This window comes from Onychomys torridus, chromosome 6, assembly GCF_903995425.1.
Source record: "Onychomys torridus chromosome 6, mOncTor1.1, whole genome shotgun sequence".
NCBI classification, from domain to species: Eukaryota; Metazoa; Chordata; class Mammalia; order Rodentia; family Cricetidae; genus Onychomys; species Onychomys torridus.
The window spans coordinates 6029803-6052997 of record NC_050448.1 but is presented as its reverse complement, the minus strand read 5'-3'; the positions used below and the strand labels follow the sequence as shown (position 1 = coordinate 6052997).

Here is a 23195-nt window from a genome sequence, read left to right as displayed (position 1 = left end):
AGTGTGTGACACAGTTGCCCTTTGTTTCATTTTTAATTTATTTTAGATGTCTGCATGCATCAGAGCTCACCTTCTCTGTATCAGTTATGATCATACCAGGTGGTAACTATTGTTATATATGAGAAGAGATTTGGTTGAATCCTTAGATCTGCATGTTTTGACAGGTGTTTCTCTCCCAATATTTGCTTGATAACTATTTATTGAGTCCTACAATATATCAAAATAGGACCAGGACAGTGATCTTAGGTACAACGTGAATTTGTCACTATAAGTCTCCATGGGATGCCTGAGGCTATTAAAGAAACAGGCAAGCAAATAACCAACAGCAGAGAGTGGCCAGGGGCTTAGAGCTGTGTGTTGAACTAATATGGAAATTTGGGGCTGGTGATATGGCCCAATCTGAATAGTGCTTGCCATGTAAACATGAGGACCTTAATTCTTATCCCCAGCACCCACATAAAGAGCCAGGCATGATGTGCATGGCTGTAACCTCAGCACTGGGAAGAGGAGACAGAAGGATCCTTGGGGCTTACTTGCCAGCTAGTCTAGTTAATCTGGTGAGGTCTATGTTCAATGAGAGATTTTGTCTCCAAATAAATGTGGAAGGAGATGGGGAAGACACCTGACAACAGCATCTGGTCTCCATACAGACATACACAAAGGAACACTCATGTGTGCACAAGAGAGCCCCCCCCCCATACACACACATGATCAATTTATTACGTTTCAAAAGAGAAGATTTCAGACCTTTTGTGTAGGACCCATGCACTATACTTAAAGGTAGCAAAATATGTGGGAAATAATGAGGAAGGTTTTGTTAATTTTCCCATATCAACTATAGTTTTGTAGACTTTGAAAAATGATCATAAAATGACTACATTTTACATCTTATCTTGTACAATGTTTTAGCATTTTCTATTTTATTTATTTATTTAATTTTGACAAAAGAAATGTCATCTATTTATCTATAAGGTTTGTGAGTCAGGGAATTAAAATACATGAATACGTTTTGAAAATAACGTGCGTCAAATACTGTCCATCTTCTGGACAGCTGTCTATGGAAAAGTCCTTATTTAAGTTTATGGTTGACACTCTGTCTTAGCTCACACTACAGTGTTTCTCTTTGGTCCCCCACAAAAATGTGAGGTAACAGATGTGTTAATCTGCACCTGACACTGCTGTCTGCTGGTTCATGTATTTACTGAGTGCTCATTCATGTTTTGCTCCATATGCTCCATGAAGAGATGTTTGCCTACATATGCCTATGTTTGGTTATGAATAGATCATAAATTGATTATATCCAAATAGTAAATGTCAAATCAGACAGCTTGTCAGCTAAAATAATACTGGGACAATGCAAATAACCAGGGAAGTTTAAAGTTTCAGAGAATGTTTCCTACACAAATACTATTGGTGAAATTACTAAGGTCTACCTCCAGCACCCAGGTCCAGGAATCAAGAGAGTCAGCACATCAGGATATTGGGTCTCCAGGGTCCTCTCTCAGCCCGGCCTTGTAGGCATGACAGTTACCAAAGCCTCAGTGGGGGCTTCTAGATCAAAGCTGGAATGGCTACCCACTACAAAATACTTTTGAGTTGCACCTTAATGACACACACCTTGGTAATCAATATAAGACCATATGTTTTGATAACCCAATCAGAAGTTGAAGCTGAGGGTCATTTTGCTAATGAGGCCAAACTCCACTACCTTTGGTTCAGCAGAGTACTATTTTTAATTGGAGAAGTTAAATATTCAGTATAAACTCAACAAAGATTGAAACACAGTAGAGTCAAAGTTTCAAAGAGCAGCAATTGATCAGAGAGAAACAGGCATGCAAAGGCCTCCTCATGCATTTAGTTCATCTGCCCTGTATTTAACATCAAGTCAATATTCAGACTACAAGGATTTAAATTATATCAACAATATGGGTTCATGGTTTGAGGGCAGTGGTAAATTCTCTCAATCAGCAAGGTGCTTGCTTTTCAAGTACAAAGCACTGAGTTCAATTCCCAGAACTCACATAAGGTACTAGAAGTGAGGGTATACACTTGTAATTCAAGCACTGCAGGGGCAGAGACAGGAGGATTCCTGGGCTTACTGCCAGCCAGTCTAGTCTAATTGGTGTGCCAATGAAAGGCCCTGAGCAGAAAAGGAATTAGAAGAATGATGCTCAAGATTGTCCTCTGGACTTATGTACAATGTGCATGCGCTCGCGCACACACACACACACACACACACACACACACACACAATGAGAGAGAGGCACAATACACACACACACACACACACACAGCACACACACACCCTATTATTTGTTTTAAAATAACATATAGTAAAATTCATCCCATTTCCTCATATCACATTTAGTACTCAATCCTTACAGGAAATGATTTATGAGATATCCTTTTAGGAAAAGCCTACTTGTATCTAATACAGCATGTGATTAATCTCATTCCTACACAAACAGAATGACTATTGTCCACCTTGCCTTACTCTGTTAAGTTGTTAGATGACACAGTATTAGAATGTACACACATCTCTTTATTTTAGCTATGGACAATATTGTATTGCATTGGTTTACCATTTAGGAGTACACCTTGGTGAATATTTTAGCTGCCAGACTCATTCCTTACAGGGCACTTGGTTGTGAAAGACAGTTGTTGGAGCTCTGTATCTCAGGCTAGACTAAGTTGAGCTCCCTGGAGAACAATGGATCAGGATAGGAGCAGAGAACTACTACTTTGTGATGAGACAGGAACCGTCAATCAAAATGTGTGAGTGATTCTGTTTGGGGGAAGGACATGTTCATGAAGGGGGCTCTTGAGCACTGATATACAAAGGAGCTGGATCACCCAGTGAAGCAATCAGTGTTGAACTGTGTTGAAAACTACGAAATGGCTTTAAACTACTTTGCACACCCTTACTTTTAGTAGGATCATAAACTATAAGCTCAAACCCAAGCAGTCTTCAATGACTCAATCATGTGAAAGGAACGTAAGGTAATTTTATTTCGTTAAGTGTTAGTTGATCTGAAATTTAGGAGAGGTTGAGATCTCGGGGGACAACAGTCAAAGTGTGGCAGATAAATTTATCGGTCTTTATTTCTCTAGTTACTTTCATTACAAATGCCCTTATAGGTCCCACCAAACCAATCTTACTGTCAGGAATGATTCCCTTATTTTCATTTATCTCTATCTAATGTGTATTGTAGCCACAGAGGAATCAGGCAAATCAGACAGGAAATCTAATTTTGCAGCCTTGGGGCAATTTGGGGAACAGAAACAGCTGAAAAAGCAGAAGAGAGGGGAAAAATGAATCCACCACAAGTGGAAACAATCTGACAGGCTCTTGGCATGAAAACATTAATTCAAGGGAGAAACGTGATGAGCAAATTAACTGCAAGGTAGCAAAAGTTGTTGGTAATAGAATTTTAGCAAAAAAATAAGAAATGCTTTCAGATATATATTTTGTTTTACTGTAAAGTAATAATAACATTTTGTTACCAAAAAATTGAACAGCTGTGTACTTATGTGTATGTGTGCTTGTGTGTGTATTTGTGTGTGTGCATGTTTATATAAGCTGATACTCTACCAACAACTTACTGACTTCCAAAAAGTTAATTTCTCAAGAACAGCTCCTATTTAGACATATCATTTGTATTTTATAGAGTTTTGTTCCTCTGAATGAATGATAAAATAACTATAGGTATTTTATCTGCTCACTTCATGCCTCAGGCAGCCCTGGGAGAGCAAGAAGGTGGCGGAAGTAGCCAGATAGCTTTCATGCTGTGTTCACATGAGGGTTATCTTTTATTGTTGGTAACCTGGTTTAAAATTGGTATGGAAAAATTTCAAAATGTGCCCTGTGTATTGTTACCTTTTCTCCGCTGCATCAAAACTCCAGACATAAGGTACTCACCACACAAGCTGACCCAGGCTCAGATTTTGGAAGTATAGTCGAATATGGTGACTGGGGAGTTTCAAAGCAGGAACTTGAGGCAGCTGCCATGTTGAATATGCACTCTTGAAGCAGAGAGGTAGGTGAAGGTGCTCAGCTCCCTCTCTTGTACTCACTTGGGACCCAGCCCATGGTATAGTACTGCCCACATTTAGAATGAGTCTTCTCACCATACAGAAACCCAGTCTAGAAGCTCCTCAAGAGGCGTATGTAGAGGGTTGTCTCCTAGGAAGGCTTGTTCCCGTGAAATTTGCAGTCAGGATTAAGCACCACACTCTAATATCTTGAGCAGACTTCATTCCCCCAATTTTGGACAAAATGTTACAAACAATTAATTTCTTTAAAAAATTCTCTGGGATCATCATGTAGCTATGAATAAAGGATGGTTACTCTTTAATAATACCTCAGGTATATTAGAGTAAAAAAGGCAAAGTTTTCCCAAGATATGAGTGAAAAATGTATCTATTGTGTAAAACAGAAAAAGAATTGAAATGAATATAACACATAAATATTTGTATCTATGTAACAGTTTCCTTCATTTTGAACAGAGAAAACCTGGAATGAATGAACCAGGAATATATTTTTTATTTTTTATTTATTTATTAAGAAAAAATTTTCATTCATTTACCATACCAATCAAAGATCCCCCTTCCCCCCCCGCCAGTCCCCCAAGCCTTCCCCTACCAACCCACCCCCACTTCCTCCCACAAAAAGACAAGGCCTCCCATGGGGAGGCACATCCAGTAGAGGCAAGTCCAAGCCCTTCCCCTGCCTCAAGGCTTCATGAGGTGTCTCATCATAGGTAGTGGGCTCCAAAAAGCCTGCTCGTGCATCAGGGATGGATTATGATCCTACCACCAGCCTCCCCACCCTGCCAGCAGATCAAGCTACACAACTGTCTTGCCATCCAGAGGACCTAGCCCAGTCCCATGCAGGCTCCATGGCCATTGATCCAACTCTCATGAGTTCCCCATAGTTTGGTTTGGTTGTCTTTGAAGGTTTCCCCATCATGATCCTGATGCACTTGCTCATAGAATCCCTCTTTTCTCTCTTTGACTGGACTTCTGGAGCTCTGCCTGGTATTTGGCTGTGGATCTCTGCATGTACCTCCATCAGACATTAGAGAAAAGCTCTGTGATGATAGGGTGTTGACTGGTCTGATCACAGACCAGTTTAGTTCAGGAACCCTCTCCACTATTCCTAGTAGTCCAAGTTGGAGTCATCCTTGGGGATTCCTGGCAACTTCTCTAGCACTGGGCTTCTCTCTATCACCATGCTATCTCCTTCTATCATTGTATCTCTTTCATTGTTTTACCCCTCCATCCCTGTTCCAGCTCAATCATCCCATTCCCTTATGTCCTCATCCCCCATCCCCTACCCCCCATTGGCCACCCCTCATGCCCAGTTTACTCATGGAGATCTCATCTATTTCTCCTTTGCTGGGAGATCCATGCGTCCTTCTTAGGGTCTTCCTTGTTAGCTAGTTTCTCTGGTTGTTGTCTGATTATCCTTTGATTTACATCTAGAATACACTTGTGAATGAGTACATACCATGTTTGTCCTTCTGAGTCTGGGTTACCTCACTCAGGATGATATTTTTTAGTTCCATCCATTTGCCTGCAAATTTCATGATATCGTTTTTCTCTGCTGAGTAGTACTCCATTGTTTATATTTACCACATTTTCTTAACCCATTCTTCAGTTGAAGGGTATCTAGGTTGTTTCCAAGTTCTGGCTATTACAAATAATTGTGCTATGAACATAGTTGAGCATGTGTACTTGTGGTATGGTTGAGATTTCCTTGGGTATATGCCCAAGAGTGGTGTAGCTGTGTCTCAAGGTAGATTGAGTCCCAATTTTCTGAGAAACTGCCATAATGATTTCCAAAGTGGCTGTACCAGTTTTTCACTCCCACCAACAATGGAGGAGTGTTCCCCTTGCTCCACATCCTCTCCAACATAAGCTGTCTGCAGTGCTTTTGATCTTAGCTATTATGCCAGATGTAAAATGGTACCTTAGAGTCATTTTGATTTGCATTTCCCTGATGACTAAGGATATTGAGCATTTCCTTAAATGTCTTTTGGCCATTTGAAATTCTTCCTTTGAGAAATCTCTGTTCAGCTCTATTGCCCATTTTTTTTATTGTATTGTTCATTATTTTGATGTCTAGTTTCCTGAGTTCTTTATATATTTTGGAGGTCAGCCCTCTGTCAGATGTGGGGCTGTTGAACATCTTTTCCCATTCTTTAGGTTGCCATTTTGTCTTATTTACTGTGTCCTTCACCTTGCAGAACCTTTTCAGTTTTAGGAGGTCCCATTTATTAATTCTCAGTGTCTGTGCTACTGGTGTTGTATTTGGGAAGTGGTCTCCTGTGCCAATGCATTCAAGACTATTTCCAACTTTCTCTTCTATCAGGTTCAATGTAACTGGTTTTATATTGAGGTCTTTGATCCACTTGGACTTGAGTTTTGTGCATGGTGACAGATATGGATCTATTTGCAATCTTCTACATGTTGACATCTAGTTATTCTAGCACCATTTGTTGAAGATGCTTTCTTTTTTCTATAGTATAGTTTTGGCTTCTTTGTCAAAACTCAGGTGTTCATAGGTGTGTGGGTTAATGTCAGGGTCTTCAAATTGATTCCATTAGTCCGCATGTTGGTTTTTATGCCAATACCAAGCTGTTTTTATTACTATACCTCTATAGTAGAGCTTGATGTCAGGGATGGTGATACCTCCAGTGGTGGCTTTGTTATACAGGGTTCTTTTAGCTATCATGAGTGTTCTGTTTTTTCCAAATGAAGTTGAATATTGTTCTTTCCAGGTATGTGAAGGATTGTGTTGGGGATTGCTTTTGGTAAGATTGCCATTTTTATTATGTTAAACCTACTTATCCATGAACATGGGAGATCTTTCCATTTTCTGAAATCTTCTTCAGTTTCTTTCTTCAGAGACTTAAAGTTCTTGTCATATAGGTCTTTTACTAGCTTAATTGGAGTTATCCCAAAGTATTTTATATTATGTGTGGCTATTGTAAAGGATGATGTTTTCCTGATTTTTTTCTCAGCTCATTTAGCATTTGTATATAGGTGGGCTACTGATTCTTTTGAGTTAATCTTGTATCCTGCCACATGGAACATATTTTTAAATGTGCAGTGATTTTTATTGGTTGTAGTTTTTGTTTTTTATGAATGAACTACACATTAAAATAATTTTGATTATAAATTTAAATTACAATCTGGAAAACAAATGCCTTAGAAACAAGCTATGCTCTAAGCTGAATATGGAGAATTTATATAGATTTGCTACTATTTTCTATAACTTGGGCATTCTTCACAATCCATCACCTGGCCTCAATGTCCTCAGATGTTCCAGATGTGAAGTTGGTAGTAAGGTATAACATGCTCTACCAATCATTGATGGATCTTTTGAGATACTAATCTCAAGCTTTCATGTTCATCTGATATTCCCAGCCTCTCTGCAGAGCTAGATTCTGTGCCAGTTTTAATTGATCTAAGATTCTTTATAAACTGGAGTTGTTGGATTAGTAACATACCTATTGAGTATCATGAAAACATACATAATATGGTATTTCCTTCCCAAATGTTGCTCTCTTATTTCCTTGAAGAAGTCTGTTCTGTAATGTTCTTCCACTTGATTTTTTGTTTGTTGTTTGTTTTTTTTGTTTGTTTGTTTTTTGAGACAAGGTTTCTCTGTGTAGTTTATCCCAAAGTATTTTATATTATATAGTGCCTGTCCTGGATCTCACTCTGTAGACCAGGCTGGCCTCAAATTCACAGAGATCCACCTGGCTCTGCCTCCCAAGTGCTGGGATTAAAGGCATGGGCCACCACCACCTGGCCTGATTTTTTTTTAAGTACAAACATTACATGAAATGCTCTTTTGAAAATAATTGGGGGCTATAGACATGGCTCAGTGATTAAGAGTGCTTACTGATCTTACAGAGACCCCAATTCAGAACCCAGCATCCACATGGTACCTCACAAGCAACAAAAGCAACTGTGATCTCTATTCAAGGAGACCAGAAGCTCTCTGGTCATCTCTGCAGGCTTCTGTATACATGTGGTACACACAAAATCATTCAGAAATACATATGTACACATAAAAATAAGTTAATAAAAATGTAAAAATACTTTAGTATATATGAGGCCTTCCCAAAGAAATTGAACTTGAACAAAATTTTAGTTAATGTTTGTGCTCTTATCAGATTTCATATCCACAGTACTGACTACAGCATGTACTCAGTGTGTCCACAGTATTGACTATGTATTATAATGTGCTAGGAATTTAATATTGTAATTTTTATGTTATACTCCAGTACGGGCAATTTTATTTGAGGAAATAAGGCTTAGGGACTTTTAAAATGAAAAGTAGGTGTTCTAAGTATAAAACTGAATCTCAACAGAATACATAAGAAGAATATGAACATCTCTCCATGGATGGAGCCACTACATCTCTACCTTGAACCACTAAATCATAGGGTCATTTCCATTAGTATTTGTATTTACAGACTGAAAAGAGGTAGTTCATGGGAGATTTTCCTGCTTGGTTTTCTCCCCATAGGTTCCGTGGAGTCATCAAAATGGGCACATTGTGACACCTACCCTATGATTCTTGTGTAAATGGGATAAACACACACACACACACACACACACACACACACACACACACACACACACACACACCAAACATGTGCACACGATGAGAGAGTGTAGGTGAGAAAAACATGAAGACAGAGAGTAAAGGTCTCTGTCTTCATGCTTAATGATAGTTTAGAAGTGGCTATGTTTGCTGGCTGTTGCATGAGATCATCCAAGTTTCTTGTACCTTCAATCAAGGTGGCCATTTTTGCGCTTTTTGGCTTTTGTTTATTTTTTAACTGCTTATGGAAAAATTCTCTATCTCTCTCATTCCTTTTGGACACTTATTGATACTTTTCATATTTTAATTTGTATTACTTAATTTTCCTAAAAAGTTCAAAATTGCTTTGGGTTGGACTCATTAATTTGCATAGATACTATGGTTCTCATTCCAACCTTTGTTTTAGCAATGTCTATATGATATAAGGTGAATATTCTTGCTTATTGGTACACCTCAGAGATTCTATAATATTTTCTGCATTACATAATTTTAAATGAAGCTGAGAAAAAATATTCTGGGATAGAAGTTTTTCTTGATTAGATGTTTAAAAAGACTTATTTTATGTGTATATGAGTCTTTTTTCTGTAAGTACACCACCTAGTGTCCAAGGATGTCAGAAGAGGGCATTAGAGTCCCAGGAACTAGAGTCCATGAGCCATTATGTGAGTGATTGAAATCATACTTGAGTCCTCCAAAAGAACAGAAGGAGCTATTAACCATCTCTTCAGCCCATGGTTAGGTTTTGAAATATAAAAGCAGAATAATAGAGGCATTCAAATTTAATGGCACATATATTTGTACACCTGTAAGGCTTTGTGTCTAGGTACGTCTATCTGTGTGTGTGTGTGTGTGTGTGTGTGTGTGTGTGTGTGTGTGTGTGTGTTTAGCTATAATTCATTTACATTCTGGTCATAAGAAACTTTGAGAAAAGAACATATTTTCTTTTAGGGATTTCTTCTTAAAGAGAAGATAGTATTGAGCTCAGTGTGTGATTACTGAAGCATTTCTGGTGGAAGCATGTTGCAGCTACGGCAGTGTACAGTGTGAACAGTTTCACAAACCCACAGGCAACTTTTCATCTCAGTCTCCAGCGACAGTTTAAGTAGAAAAAGGCCAAGATGCATACATAGAAGAGTCTGCATCCTGAGTTTATCCCAAATCGTGGTCCATAGACCTCATTTGTCATTGCGTTTTTGTTGAATTATAGGCTGTGTACTACCCATCTCTGGGGAAAAGTATGTTAAAATTTTTTTAAGAAGATCCCTAGGTTTTTCTGTCTCCTTCATGCTAGTGAACCACTGTCTAGATAACAAAATTCAATTGATTATTATTTCTTTTGTACAGTGATTAACTCCAAAGGATGCCTTCAAATGCAAAAGATGGGTGATTGTGGAAAATGCACTGGCTCTGGTTTTTTCCCGAAGACTGTCCATCCATTTTCTTCCTTTTATTTAAGGCTGAAATGTTTTATCTTCCTTAGATTCAGTTCTGTCTTATTGCTGTTATTTTCCACTTACCTTTTGCTTATAAAAGAGTGTCTAGATGGCTCATCTGTCTACAGAAACAAATTTCACCCAAGTAATTAGAGAGTCATTCTTTCTCTTTGTAAAGTTAGCATTATGTGGATCACAAAGGAGAAGTGAGCCCACATATCACACTTGTATAAACTTGTGTCTTCAAGCATATATGAATATAGCCTTTATATTTATAAAGTAATCCCTAATCTCATGTGTAGTATGTGTAATATTCTATGAACAAATTCTAGCCTAGTAATAGGCAGCCAAAATAACAAACAGTATTTTTAAATATGTTAGAAAATGAGGGTTTTTTTCTAATAAGTGTATTGGTGTGCAATATTAGTTTAAGATATGTTACATTTGTGTATGTTGTGGAATATTTTTTTAGTTAGGCAAAGATGTGTTGCATTCTTTTATGTTGCATTTGTTTAACTCTGTAAAGCTGTGTTACTTTGCCTGCCTAAAACACCTGATTGGGTCTAATGAAGAGCTGAATGGCCAATAACAAGGCAGAAAAAAGGATAGGTGGGGCTGGCTGGCAAAGAGAATAAATAGGAGGAGATATCTGGGAAGAAAAAAAGAGGAAGGAGTGAGAAAATTCATGTATAAATGTTTAAAACATTTCTTGGCTAGATTGTATTGAATATTTAATGCTTTAAATTTTAATTTAGCTATTTCTAGCTGGCCACATAAGATAAAAAAAATATACAAGTATTTTTTTTATAAAGGTGAAGTAGTTACAAAGCTCAGTCATTTTTCATATATTAAAACAATATCTTTTTACAAAAATGCAGAAAAATGATTAGAAAAACACTCCATTAGTAAAGATTTTTTTCTTCAAAGGCGAAGTTGGTTGCCAGTGGCCAAATATTAGTATTAAATGTTATTTTTAATAAATACTATTCTGAACTGTCTTACAAAAGCTGCTTGATTTGGGGCATTTTAGTAGCTTCCAGGGAAGAATGAAAGTGTGAAGAAGAAATCAATAAAGCATTGGCCTCTTATCCTATATTGATTCTCCTGATCCAGCAGCCATTAAATACTTGAGAGATAAGCCCATTTTAAGATGGCATGTTTATATTTTGAAGATCAAATACTTTAATTTTGCTCATGGGTTTCTGAAACACAGGATAGAAGGTCAGCTTTCAGTGGCTGTCTTTTCTTCAGAAAATGTTTGTAAGTGAAGCGTACCGAAAGTGTTCTGTGAGTAGGACCCTCTTCATATGACTGCTTCAGCAGAGCTAGAAGTCCCAATGAGTTGAGATGCTGTCCTACATTGCACAGCCCGAGTAGAACATCAACAGCACCACTGAGGAAGAGAATCAGCAAAACTATATCCCTGCCTTTTTATTGGAACTATGAGTCCTCTGCAATTTTGTTTTTACATTTTACCCTTTTAAACCATTAGAACTGCCACCTTATCCCAAGTGCTCCCCCCCCCCGCCCTCTCTCTCTCTCTCATATGTACTATTGCAATGGGAATAAAATACAGCCATAATATTTCACTTTCAATAATGAGAAAACTCAAATCTGACACTTTCTCCAAAAAAGAACACAATCCTGTTTATTTTTAATCCTCACTTATGGTGATCAATTTTTACATTTATAATGACTAAATTTTAAATAGTGAAATGACCAACAAAAACTCTAGTAAATATATTAGACGTCCTTTCTTTTATAAAGACACTAAAAATAAATTTTCCTTTCTAACTGTTTTAATGTTATCTAATTTATTTTAATTTTCTTAACCATTTATTGGAAAATGTTACTTTAACTTTTAAATTTCATATGTAATACCCCTGGCACTCTTTCTTATCCCCCTTCTTCACATTTCAAATGCTTTTTATAAGTAGTCCCATACTGCTTTCAGGATTTTCTCATCCACTGAGTTTACAGACTGTGGGTAGGGAGAGGGGCTGTAGGCTGGAGGGTGGGCAACTCACAGGTGGCTCCGTTGCTGAGAAAGATGTCTCCCTCACCTGACTTCTGTGTCAACCGTTAGTTTCCAGTAGTTCCTCAGAAATGATTGATGCCTCACAGGTGCCTCCCCTCGCTATGAAGGGATGTTGAAGGGCCCAAATCTTGTACCAGGCTTGTCTAGGCAAGTGTAACTGTTTTTTTGTTCATGTTGCTCTCACTATGCTGGATCAGATTGTCTGACAGCACTCTGCTCCATCCTCCAGTACTTACATTGTTCCTGCCCTGTCTTCTGTAATAGTTCTGTGGCTGGCTGCAACTTTGACATAGATCCCCTGTTTGCAGCTACGTGTGCCACATCCTTTGTTCTCAGTACATAGGCAAGATACAAGACTGCTCATTAACCTTCACTTCCTGTAAAAAGGAACATCTCTGCCCCAAGAAAACCGCAGGAGTCTATGAGTTCAACAAATGCTTAGAATGCAGCTTAGCTCATTAAACAGAACAATGGTCGTAGGTTCCATCCTAGGACCTGTGACCTCCATAGATACAGGGTTTCTACTGCTTTATAGCACTCAGAAAATATCATTTCTCCTGGAGCAGGTCTCAAAATCCTTTCAAAAGACAGTTGATTATTCCACACATTACCATGCTACTACTGCCCTAGAATTTGGTTCTCAACAGGTGGGTTGTGACACCTTTGGCAAACCTCTGTGTCCAAGAAATACATTATGATTCATGACAGTAGCAAAATTACAGTTCTGAAGTAACAACAAAAAAAATTTTATGATTGGGGATCACCACAATGTGGGTAACCATGTTAAAGGGTCGAAGCATTAAGAAGTAGTTAAGAAGCACACTGCTTTGGAAGGAATATATTGCCTGGCAGCCTGGAAGTATTGTAGCACACAAAGTCCATGGCTCAAAGAAAAAACAAAACAAACAGACCAACATGTGGTTGTTTTCTATCCAAGCAGTGGACACAGCATTGTCAGGTTCATAGCAAACCACAGGTGGCAGGCAGGAAAAGGGCTTCCTCCTCACTTTTATCTTAATTTCTTTGTGTCCTATAACCAAAGTGTACGGCACTTCAGCAACATACTTTTCATATCAGTTCTAGAGGGCAAATAAGAACACTGTGGGTGACTGCTAACCCCCGCCATGGGAAATGTTTGTTCTCTTGTGCCTTAATTGTGCTACAATACTGCATCCTGGGAAATGGGCTGAGCCCAGGTGTCCTGGGTATTGAGAAGTATTCTGATGGTTCTGGCTAGTAATTATGTACTGCCCTACTAGAATATATCATGGTTTAATTGCCCCTTTCAGCTATATATTAACCTTGTTAATCTTATCACTTTTAAGGGAAGTTAGTTGTTCATTTTTTCTAAGCTTTAGTGTCATATTAAGTAATATACATTACTGAGTAATTATCATTTTTATTGATACTACTCACTTGCTTTGAACTCTTGAATTTTTTTTTTTTTTTTTTGGTTTTTTGAGACAGGGTATCTCTTTGTAGTTTTGGTGCCTGTCCTGGAGCTGGCCTCAGACTCCCAGAGATCTGCCTACCTCTGCCTCCTGAGTACTGGGATTAAAGGCGTGCACAACCACTGCCCAGTGAATTCTTGAATCTTTATCTTACCAAATTTGTTGTCTTATTTTAATTTTATCTGCTTCAATTTTTGAAAGTTACTTTTATATCTTTCGTTTTAATTTAGATTTCAACCTTAATCTCATCTGAATCAAATGTTGTAGTGAAGATTTTTAAAGACTTTATAGTTTGAATGTGATGATAATGAACGAGGGGCACAGAGTTTATCAAATGCCTTGTCACATCAGTTACCCAACGTTCATGTTTTCCTCTTGTTGTTTGTCTTTTATTGACTTGTAAAGGAGTTACTAAACTGTGTCAAATAGCTTTGCGTCCTAGGCAAAATATTCTACATACACTTCCTGAGTGGAGGAAGATTTAGCAGCTTCTCTGAAGGGTTTCTTTTTGCCATACCATCATATGGATTTGGGCATTTAACTCTGGATTCACAAGGGTTTCTATAATAATTAGTGTGTACCTATTTGTTGTTGAATCAGATGAGAAAGGAAGGCAGGCAGTTCACTTTAGGTCAACAGGAACGAAGAACTATTAAAACTTTAAGCAAGGTAGAGAAACAATGACAGCCATTTTCAGGGTCATTCATCTACACTGGATTTAAAACTATTTTAAATATTTCAATTCAGAATATAAGATATCTTACTTTTGCTCATGGATTTCTAAAGCATCAAAACTGATGATATTTAGTATTCATCTGTCTTGTTACAGCTATTTTATATTTTTGGTTGTGAGCCTAGCCTTTAACAGCTGAGCTATCCCTCCAGCCCTACAGCTATTTTAAAACACCATAATAATATTCAACACATTGAAGTCAGCTGACTCTTAATTTTCTGTTCATTGAAAACACTTGCAAGTTCAGTCTTAGCCGGGGTTGACTGTGTGTGCAGTTTAGCTGATGTTGAAACAAAATAATTAATTACTTTCATTTCATTTGGAATTTTCCATGATTCTTATGCACTACTTTCAAAGCTGATGGTATTCATGGTGGATTGTGAAGCAGTCTAGAGTGAATGACAGAGAAAATAACAAGTAAGCACAGGACAATGGTGGCCACAGAAGAGTTTTAGTCCCTGGAAAAGTATCAGGGATGAGGTTTCCCTCTGGAAATTTTATATGGTCTGATAAGATCAAACAGAGCATACTTCTGTATGCTAAGTAGGTTCTGAGAACAGAGTTATGTTGAGAGGTCAAGTTGGCTTTGATGGCAGAGATGAAAGGTGTCAATGCTGTACTGCTAGAAAGGCTGAGGCATACCTAGAATAGTCTGCCTTGGTATAAATGGAAAATCTTGGCCATGTGAACTCTTGGTGTGTTAATTTTTAGACAAAGTGTATAACTTTAAATGCATGTTTAACCAGAACTATCAAGTCTTATGAAATCCTAGAATTGCTAGAATCTTGGACTTGCTTTTTGGTGATTTTTATTTTTCATTAGCAGTCATGAATTGTGTCCAGTTTCATTCCGAGAAAGGTATTTTTTGTCTCAAAAGAAGATGATGCAGACCTCAGTGTAAAATACCCCTACTGCATCTCCTAAAATGACTTTGTTTCTTTCTGATGTTTGTGCATATAACTGAAGTAGGCCAGAGTTTATCAGGATGTGTTTCAAGCCTGTGAAAGTCTTCCCATTGCTTTTATAATTCAGACAAAGGCTGAGGTTCAGTCTATTTCATGGATGTTCATGTAATTCTCCCTCCTCATCTCCCAACATGCTCTTCCTTTCCCTGCTGGTAGCCTCAAAGGCAGCATAGCCTCCCGTCACTGTAGGATCTCTGTGTGTGAATTTCTATAGGAAAATTTTCTTCCCAACCCAGCCTAATCCCCAAGCTTTCTCCCTCTTGAACACTTTTTCACATTTAGTCAATGATGACCTTCCAGGCTTATCAGGTCAGCCTTAAGGAGGAACTTCTCAGAACCCTAAAATATTCTTTGTTGACATATGTTCTGATTTGTAAACTTATATGTATGTGATGAGTGGTTTAATGTTCTTCCTACAAGATTTTTTTTTCTCTAGAATAGTCATCCAGCCTCCTTTACCCACCACAATTTCTGAGCACATAGCAGAACAGGAATTTGTTGAATGAATGGCTGAGTAAATGCTGGATCCATGCCAGAGAGGTCAAATGATTGCTACCATCATAAATGTAATGAGCTATCTCAAGCCCTCTGAAACCTCTGGTGCCATCTGTGTCCTAAACACATGGCTACTGAAAGTAGATGGGTAGATGGTATGTGGAAAGTTTGGTAAATGGTGAGCAAGCCTTCACAAAGTGCTAACATTTTATACAGGACAGAGAAGCAGACTAAAGGAGAAAGGAATGCTATGTTGATATTCTTGTCCAATCAACATACTGTATCTTCATTTAAAATAAGCAAGTACAATATTAAAGGAAAATATTATGCAAACTTGGTAATACTCAATGTAAGGGTTAGCTCATTTTGTTTGTTTGTTTGCTTTCTTAATATATTTTGTCTGCTAGATCCTATTAATTCCAGATAGAATCTGCCTTTTTAACTTCAAAATATTGTAATCAGGTACTTTAAAAAGATTTCCTGACTTTGGACAACAGATTGACTTTTCCCAAAGCTACATTGTAAGCTGTTCTATAACTCTGAAATACTGTGGAGGGGAATATATTCTGTTTTCTTGTAGGTGTTTTCTTCCAACACAAAGACAAACATAGAGCATGCCTGCTGCCTTTAGGAGGTGGAATATGCTCCTTTCCAAATATACATATATGAGCTAGTAGCTCAAACAGGCAGCTCACAAAGATGCACCAAGAAATCATCCTATGTCAGAGCCCACCTCCCAAACTGCACATGTTTGGCTTCTTCTGAGATTATAAATTATTGCAAAATTTGCTTCTAGTAACTCATCACACTGATTCATAATGCATTTTATTTTAGTATAATGTGTATTTAAGAAATCATTAAAATTTGTTCAGAAAGTTTTACAGTCTAAATTTTTTTCAAGGAAGAAAATGACTTTCCAACTATAATTTCTTTATGTCTGCTCATAAATAATGGACTACGTAAGACATGCAATATCTTTTGTTCAATAAGTATAGAGACATAAATTAGTAGGGCTTGCAGTAGTAGCCTAGAATGATACTTATTTAAACATATTATGTTTTAGTGTTTATCAGTTTAATAAATGAGAAAAAGTTGAATGATATACTCTACTGTTACTTAAATTCTGGAATTGTTTTTCTTATGGAACACACAAAGATTTTTCATGAACTTGATTCAGCTTTTATTTACTAGCTTTTGTCTCATGATTAAAGAACACTAGCTATGCCCTTAAATGCTTTCATTCTGTGTACATGACCTTAAAAATTCTTTATAGTCAGTTTGTATCAAAGGTTCCAGGATTGAGAGGGTGAGGCAAGACAGCAGGGTCAATATCCTTCTGTTTGTCATTTGTGATCTGTTAGGGCTTGGAGCTCTAAATAATCCTCAGCACTTAGAGAACCCTCCCTTGATATGGGCATTTCTCATAGCCAACCTTCTAAGTCAGGAACTAATAATACTCTCAGCCTACTTGCCTTTGTCAATCTGTGTGACACAAAGTCTAGCTAATTTCTGCTGAATTGAAACTATAGTGAAGGAATTTATAATCAGTTCTAATGTATTTGAGAACTAAAGTGTATCAGCTCTTCATCAAAGAGAATGATAAAAAGCGGCATTAATATGGGTGGATAGTAATTATTTCAGAGCTCATAATTATTCTCCTGTTAACTACATAGAAATGCTGATATTTTTATTTCTCTTTTAAAAATAAAAGGCATCCATGGAATGCATCACACGTCCTTTGTAAGGGCCAAGACTTTAGTTATATTTATGGAAATCACAAAAGAACTCTTGAAATGAAATGAGTTTGAAGTTCATGGTTGGGTGTTCACTGTAGCTAACTTAAGTGCTGTTGCTTCCCCACTGAATCTATTTATTGCCTATAGAAGATATAAAATACAGTAATTACTCTTACTCCCTTTCAAAATGACACAAGGTCTACTTTCCTATTAACTCTAATGAGAGTTATGTGTGCATTCCTCTGGGAGTAGAGACCCAGTAAGTTTCAAGGTAAAATAAATCACTTCTATACACGGGTAGAGTGGTCTCATTTGCTTTATGGTTGATGTTTTGAGATACCTACTGAAAACTGCTGATGCTGAGCTTGCCAGACTTGCTATTTAAAAGAAGCATAAGCTGTAGTTAGAATGTTGTTAGTGACTAGTTCCTGTTCAAAGGGTACACATTTACCCTTGAGAAAATCGGGATGCTCAACTTTTAGGAATGTCTGGTCTCTGTAGGGTGAAAGCCCACCTGTCACAAAGACACTAATACTAGCTATGTGTTTAGAATATTATCTTTCTACTAAAAACATTTAAAAATCAGTGAGTATATAAGTTATAACACTTCAGAATAGGGAAACAAGAACGAGAGCTGCTGACGGGCAGTGGGTGATTTGCTTCTAGAACTGGTATAGGGACCTTTGAAGTCATGTGGAGATTTGCTGTGAACTCTAGGCTGTCTTTACTCAATGGAAGCCTACTTAAAGAAAAACCAACGTTGAGTTCTCTATTGGTAACTCAGGACCCTCTTAGTATGTTCTCGGTATCTTTAGGCAGAGATCTGAATGAAATCTATTTTCTTTATTATGATCATTTTTTGCTTTGAATTGCTACCTTCATAAAACTTCAGAAAAACATTAGATAAAATAATCTTGAGGATAAGAAAGCACTATTATGTTCACATGACTAAAACACAGCTATAACATGTATTGGAATGACAATTTAATGTCATAATCAAATAGTATTATTTAGTATATTAAGTATATCAAAAAATTAGTTGTTGCAATAATTCGACTTCATTTTCCCCTGATAAGGTCTTCATTAATTTATGATACTGAGTAAATATTTATTTCTGATTATAATACTTCAGGTATGTAAAATGTCCTCTACTAAGAGGCACCCAGCTTCCTGAGGAAGAAAAGGATAGTTCAGCAACTTATAGGAAAAGTTCAGTCAAGAATTCTAGCCTTAGATCTTCTTCACTCTCCACCTAGAATGATTTCTATGACTTCTCTACTTAGCTACATAGCAATGGCAAACTATGCCCCACATGCAAAGCAGTGGGAGACACTGTTTAACAATACTCTCCAACTGTTTCATATCACACAGGTTCCAGCGGGAACCTGAGGCATGTGAAGCATATGAAATCGTCAACTCAGTAGCTGTAGAACCTAGATGGCTTTCAATACAGTCCAAGGAAATTACATTAGAAACCACAGTATGCTTCCATTCAGATTTTCTAAGGGAAAATATAGCACAGAGCCTTAGCAAGATAAGAAGAGTCATCTCAATGTGACAGGATTTACATATCCCTTCAAATATTATCAAACTAATGAGTCAGCAAAAAACAGCCAATTTTACTGATTATTTAAAACCCAAGAATTAAGAAAACTGAATAATTTAGTGAAAATTGGAGAGTATATGGAGATTTACAAGCAGTAAGTACCACCTTTCTTAGTTTGTCTTGTTTGCTAACCAATAAATAAGCCATATATATGTGTATATACACATATATATGGCATCTTGGGAATCAGAAATGTGAACATAATTTAAATCTTTAGGAAATAAATATTATTTAAGCATTTTGAAGGATATTTTGAAATTGAAAATGTTTCAGATAGTCCAATTCCCCAATTTTAAAATATAGAATTTAAAGATTTTTTTTATTTTGAGGAACTAATATTAAGTTAATAATCAGTTAATAAGCATCACATAACCCTATATGCCTTTTGCATTTGAATGAGATCTTATTAAGTATGGATATCTGTGAGCTTACAACTGAGAAACAATATAAACTGCTCCTCTCATCTAGGTTTTTATCAATAGAACAGTATTTACAGATGTATTTATTAAAGCATAGAACTGAATTGTTTTGCACAGTTACTTGCCTTTATTTTGAATCACCTTGACACCATGACCTTGTAATTGAAGTATCTACCACCAATTTTTATATCACCAAATTTTATTATCACCAATTTTTAGTTTTTCAGTGTTTTGATCTTCATCAGTGACTGATATTTGCAGTAGTATTTCTCTGACCTGAAAAAACATAATGTGTTACATCTTATTTTTCCCCTCTGTTTTGGTATGGTGTTTTCTACTCTTTGAGGGATGTTATGATAGGTTTTGTTTTAAATTGCAACGTAATGGAAAAGTCTTTTCTGAAAAGGTGGACAAATCCCTCTCAAATGTTCATAAAATGTTCATCATCCTTCCCTTGCTGAATGCTTATAGTTAAGGCTTGCTTTGTTCCTCCTTGCGTGCTGGGAATCAAGCCATGACTGTCCATTCTTTCACACTGTTTTCTAAGACTCTCACATTATGCATGACAAAATTCTTTTGATTATTGCTATGTGATTGGCTGTCCTTTTAAATCGAGTGTCCATGTTTGTAGTGATTGCTTTTTGCATGAGGATTGTGAAATGTCATACAAATGAAATGGTTGTAGAGATGGAAAGGAAACCTGGGGCTTGACTTGCTTTCTGTGTGCTTGGTGTATGGACTGTGTGGCACTTAAAATTACTGTCATATGGCCTTTGACTTCCCCTTTGGAGTGTTCTCTACTACCAGCAAATTAGCACTGTTAGGGATGATAAGATATGTATTAAACATTCACAGTATTTTCATACAGTTACCCTTCTACACCATGTTCTTATTATAAATAACTATACTGGGCATGAAATTGCACAATGGCATGATTCTACTGTTTCATAAAGTTGATTCTGAAGTATTAGCCCTGACTATTTAACTACTTTAATAGCTAAATATGACTTCTATTGATGGTACCTTTTCTCTGCCAAGTAAAAAAATTATCTGTTGATACATTTCTGTATGTTGGCAATTGCCCTAAATCCACGACTAACATTTAAATTAAAACACATGGGGGAGTTCTTGTGTCATGACAAGTAATTTTAAAAAGTCACAGTTTTTTTAAAAAAATGTATAAATTAAAAATGTGTAAAATACAAGTGGTAATGATCATACAAAGACAGAATTTTTAAAAAGCAGAAAAAGAACAACTTACAAAATGGTTTTTTTCCCCTAGTTTTATCCTCTAGTCCCAAGTTAAAGAATAGTTTGACCTGCTATATCTTTATGACTGTCATAAATTTTAATTAGATAGGACTCTGAATAAATTAAGTACATTCAACTAATTAAGCTGTTTACTTTTTATATGCAGTGCTTTTTGTTTTGTTTTGTTTTTTACAAAAATCATTCCTTTGGCCTATGACTGAAATACTAAGCTATTGTGTATTTTAAATGTTGAAAATGTTCAGAAACCAAATCTATGAGATATTTTGGGGAAAGGGAATTTTTTCCTGAAGAAATAATCAACTGTGATATAACCACTTCCCCACTCTTTTTTGAAATATCCTTGAGAATTTTAGTATTTATATTTATTTTTCCCCCTCAATCTTGATTATATTCTTGAATTGTCTTTTTTTTCCTCCATTTCTCCGTTCTCAATCCTAGGTCCCCTTACAAAGAAACAGACAGATGATTTAGGGGATAATGACGGTGCTGAAGATGAAGGTATTTTCCCCCACCAAATCAATCTGCATGACCAGCGCTTCGATCACTTTTTCCACCCTTTTCTATTTTTTTACTTCTTGTCTTTTTTTGAAGAGTTCCTTTTTTAATTCCTGTTTTTGATGTGTTTTGTCTTCTTGCTTGTTGTTACATATGAATATGCATTTAAAATTTTTTTAAAGTGAGTGTTATGTTTTACATTTTGATGCCAACCATTAAGATGTTTTAAAAAGAGGGGCTTTTTTTTTCTTTTTTGGTTTTCTTGAACTGACTTTTGATATGTTTCATCCCATGTTTTGATGAATCCGTCCATGTTCTTTGAACTAACAACCCCCACTTGTAGTCCTTGTACCCATTGCATGTGCTCTAATCGATGTAAATATTTGGGCCAATTTGACTGTGTATCATTTTTACATTTTACTTCCTTTTTCAAAAGTACTCCATGCTCTATTAAAGGAGAGACAAACTGATACAAAGTGTTTCTTGAGCAATGTGATTTAGATTTTTTTTTAAATCCTTTTTTTGTGTTGATATTCTTAAATATCACACAAGTAAAATGATATTACGTAGATAACAAAGGCTCCACAACTATTAGGTTAAGTAATAAACAAAGTGTAACCACATAAGTTACCTGGTCCCTTAGTAATATGTTGTTTACTGATGCTGGCGATGTGTTCTGAGGTTAAGAGAGCTATCTGTCCTTCTATAGGCTCCTAGTTCAGTTCCTAGCACCCATGTCAAGTGTAACGCAATGTCCTGAGCTCTGTTCTGGCCACTACAGGTACCTGAACTGACACACATTCACACCCGAACATATATGTGCAGACACTTATTATTAAGAAATAAAAATATCTTAAAAATATTTTTGATAAGTTTAATAGGTATTTCAAAAACAATATTATAACTATATCTTTTCCTTTAAAAATACAAGATTACAGGTATGTCTTTTCATTTCAAAAGGTATATACTTTTTATATAATCTAACAATGTGCAACAAAATTTTCCAGCCATCAAAGTATTATCATCCTCAAGTAATAAACTATTTTCTCCTTCATTAATATGGGAATTCTTTTCCGTTTCCTGTATTCTCAACTGTATTCCTGCATACAGTTCTGGTTAATTAGTAACTCTATGTATCCACGTGCTCTCTTAGCATGTGTCTTCCTACCTGATTTTAACTACATTTCTAGAGAGACTGTGGCTCCATTCAGCCCATCTTCCTTCCATTCAGGATTTTATTTTTAATGTACATTTTCTTTGTTTTGGATTTGTATGTTACCCAAATTACAATTTTTAGAGAGGTGATTAATACTGTGTATGATCTTATATCTTCACTGAAAGCTTTAATTCTCAAAAAGATATTAATAAGAAGGTAGGAAGGATTTTCTGAAACAAAACTATCTGCTCCCAGGTCAGCAGAACTACTCTCTCAACAAGCTGAGAGAGTCTCTGACTAAATAACCTTCAGAAAATATTTGTATACATTTATTTTTAATTTTTTGTTAGGACATACTCAACAAACTCTTCTACAATGGAAACTTAAATGTTAAAAATAAAATATTGAAAGCTTAACTGTTACATCTTCAAATTTATATTTTATAACATTTAAGAATTAATAATAGGCTAGAAAGATGTGAAGAGACATTATAACCAAGGCAACTTTTAAAAAGAAAGCATTTATTTGGTGTTGCTTACAGTTTCAGAGCTTTAGTCTGTTATCATAATGGTGCTCAGCAGGCAGCATGCAAGAGTAGATGACAGTTCTACATCCAGCTCAACAGGCAGCAGACAGAGAAATACACTGAGCTTGGCCTGGGATTGTGAATACTCAAAGCCCATCCCTAGTGACACCTCTGACAATAAAGATTATACCTCCTACTCCTTCCTGGATAGATCATTAACGGAGCAGGATACATGAAAATATATAAGAAT

The 23195-nt window shown here is 36.5% G+C and overlaps 1 protein-coding gene across 10 annotated transcripts in view; it reads left to right on the top strand.

Annotated features, from left to right (window-relative positions):
* Nlgn1 (neuroligin 1) overlaps positions 1-23195 on the top strand; it is an 898617-nt gene that overhangs the window by 390558 nt on the left and 484864 nt on the right. For 7 of the 10 annotated variants that reach the window (XM_036191501.1, XM_036191499.1, XM_036191502.1 and 4 more), the window contains one exon: positions 21207-21266. The exons of the other annotated variants lie outside the window; for them this stretch is intronic. In XM_036191501.1, coding sequence (XP_036047394.1) covers positions 21207-21266 — 60 coding nt within the window. The remainder of the gene's footprint in view (positions 1-21206; positions 21267-23195) is intronic. 10 annotated transcript variants of the gene reach the window in all.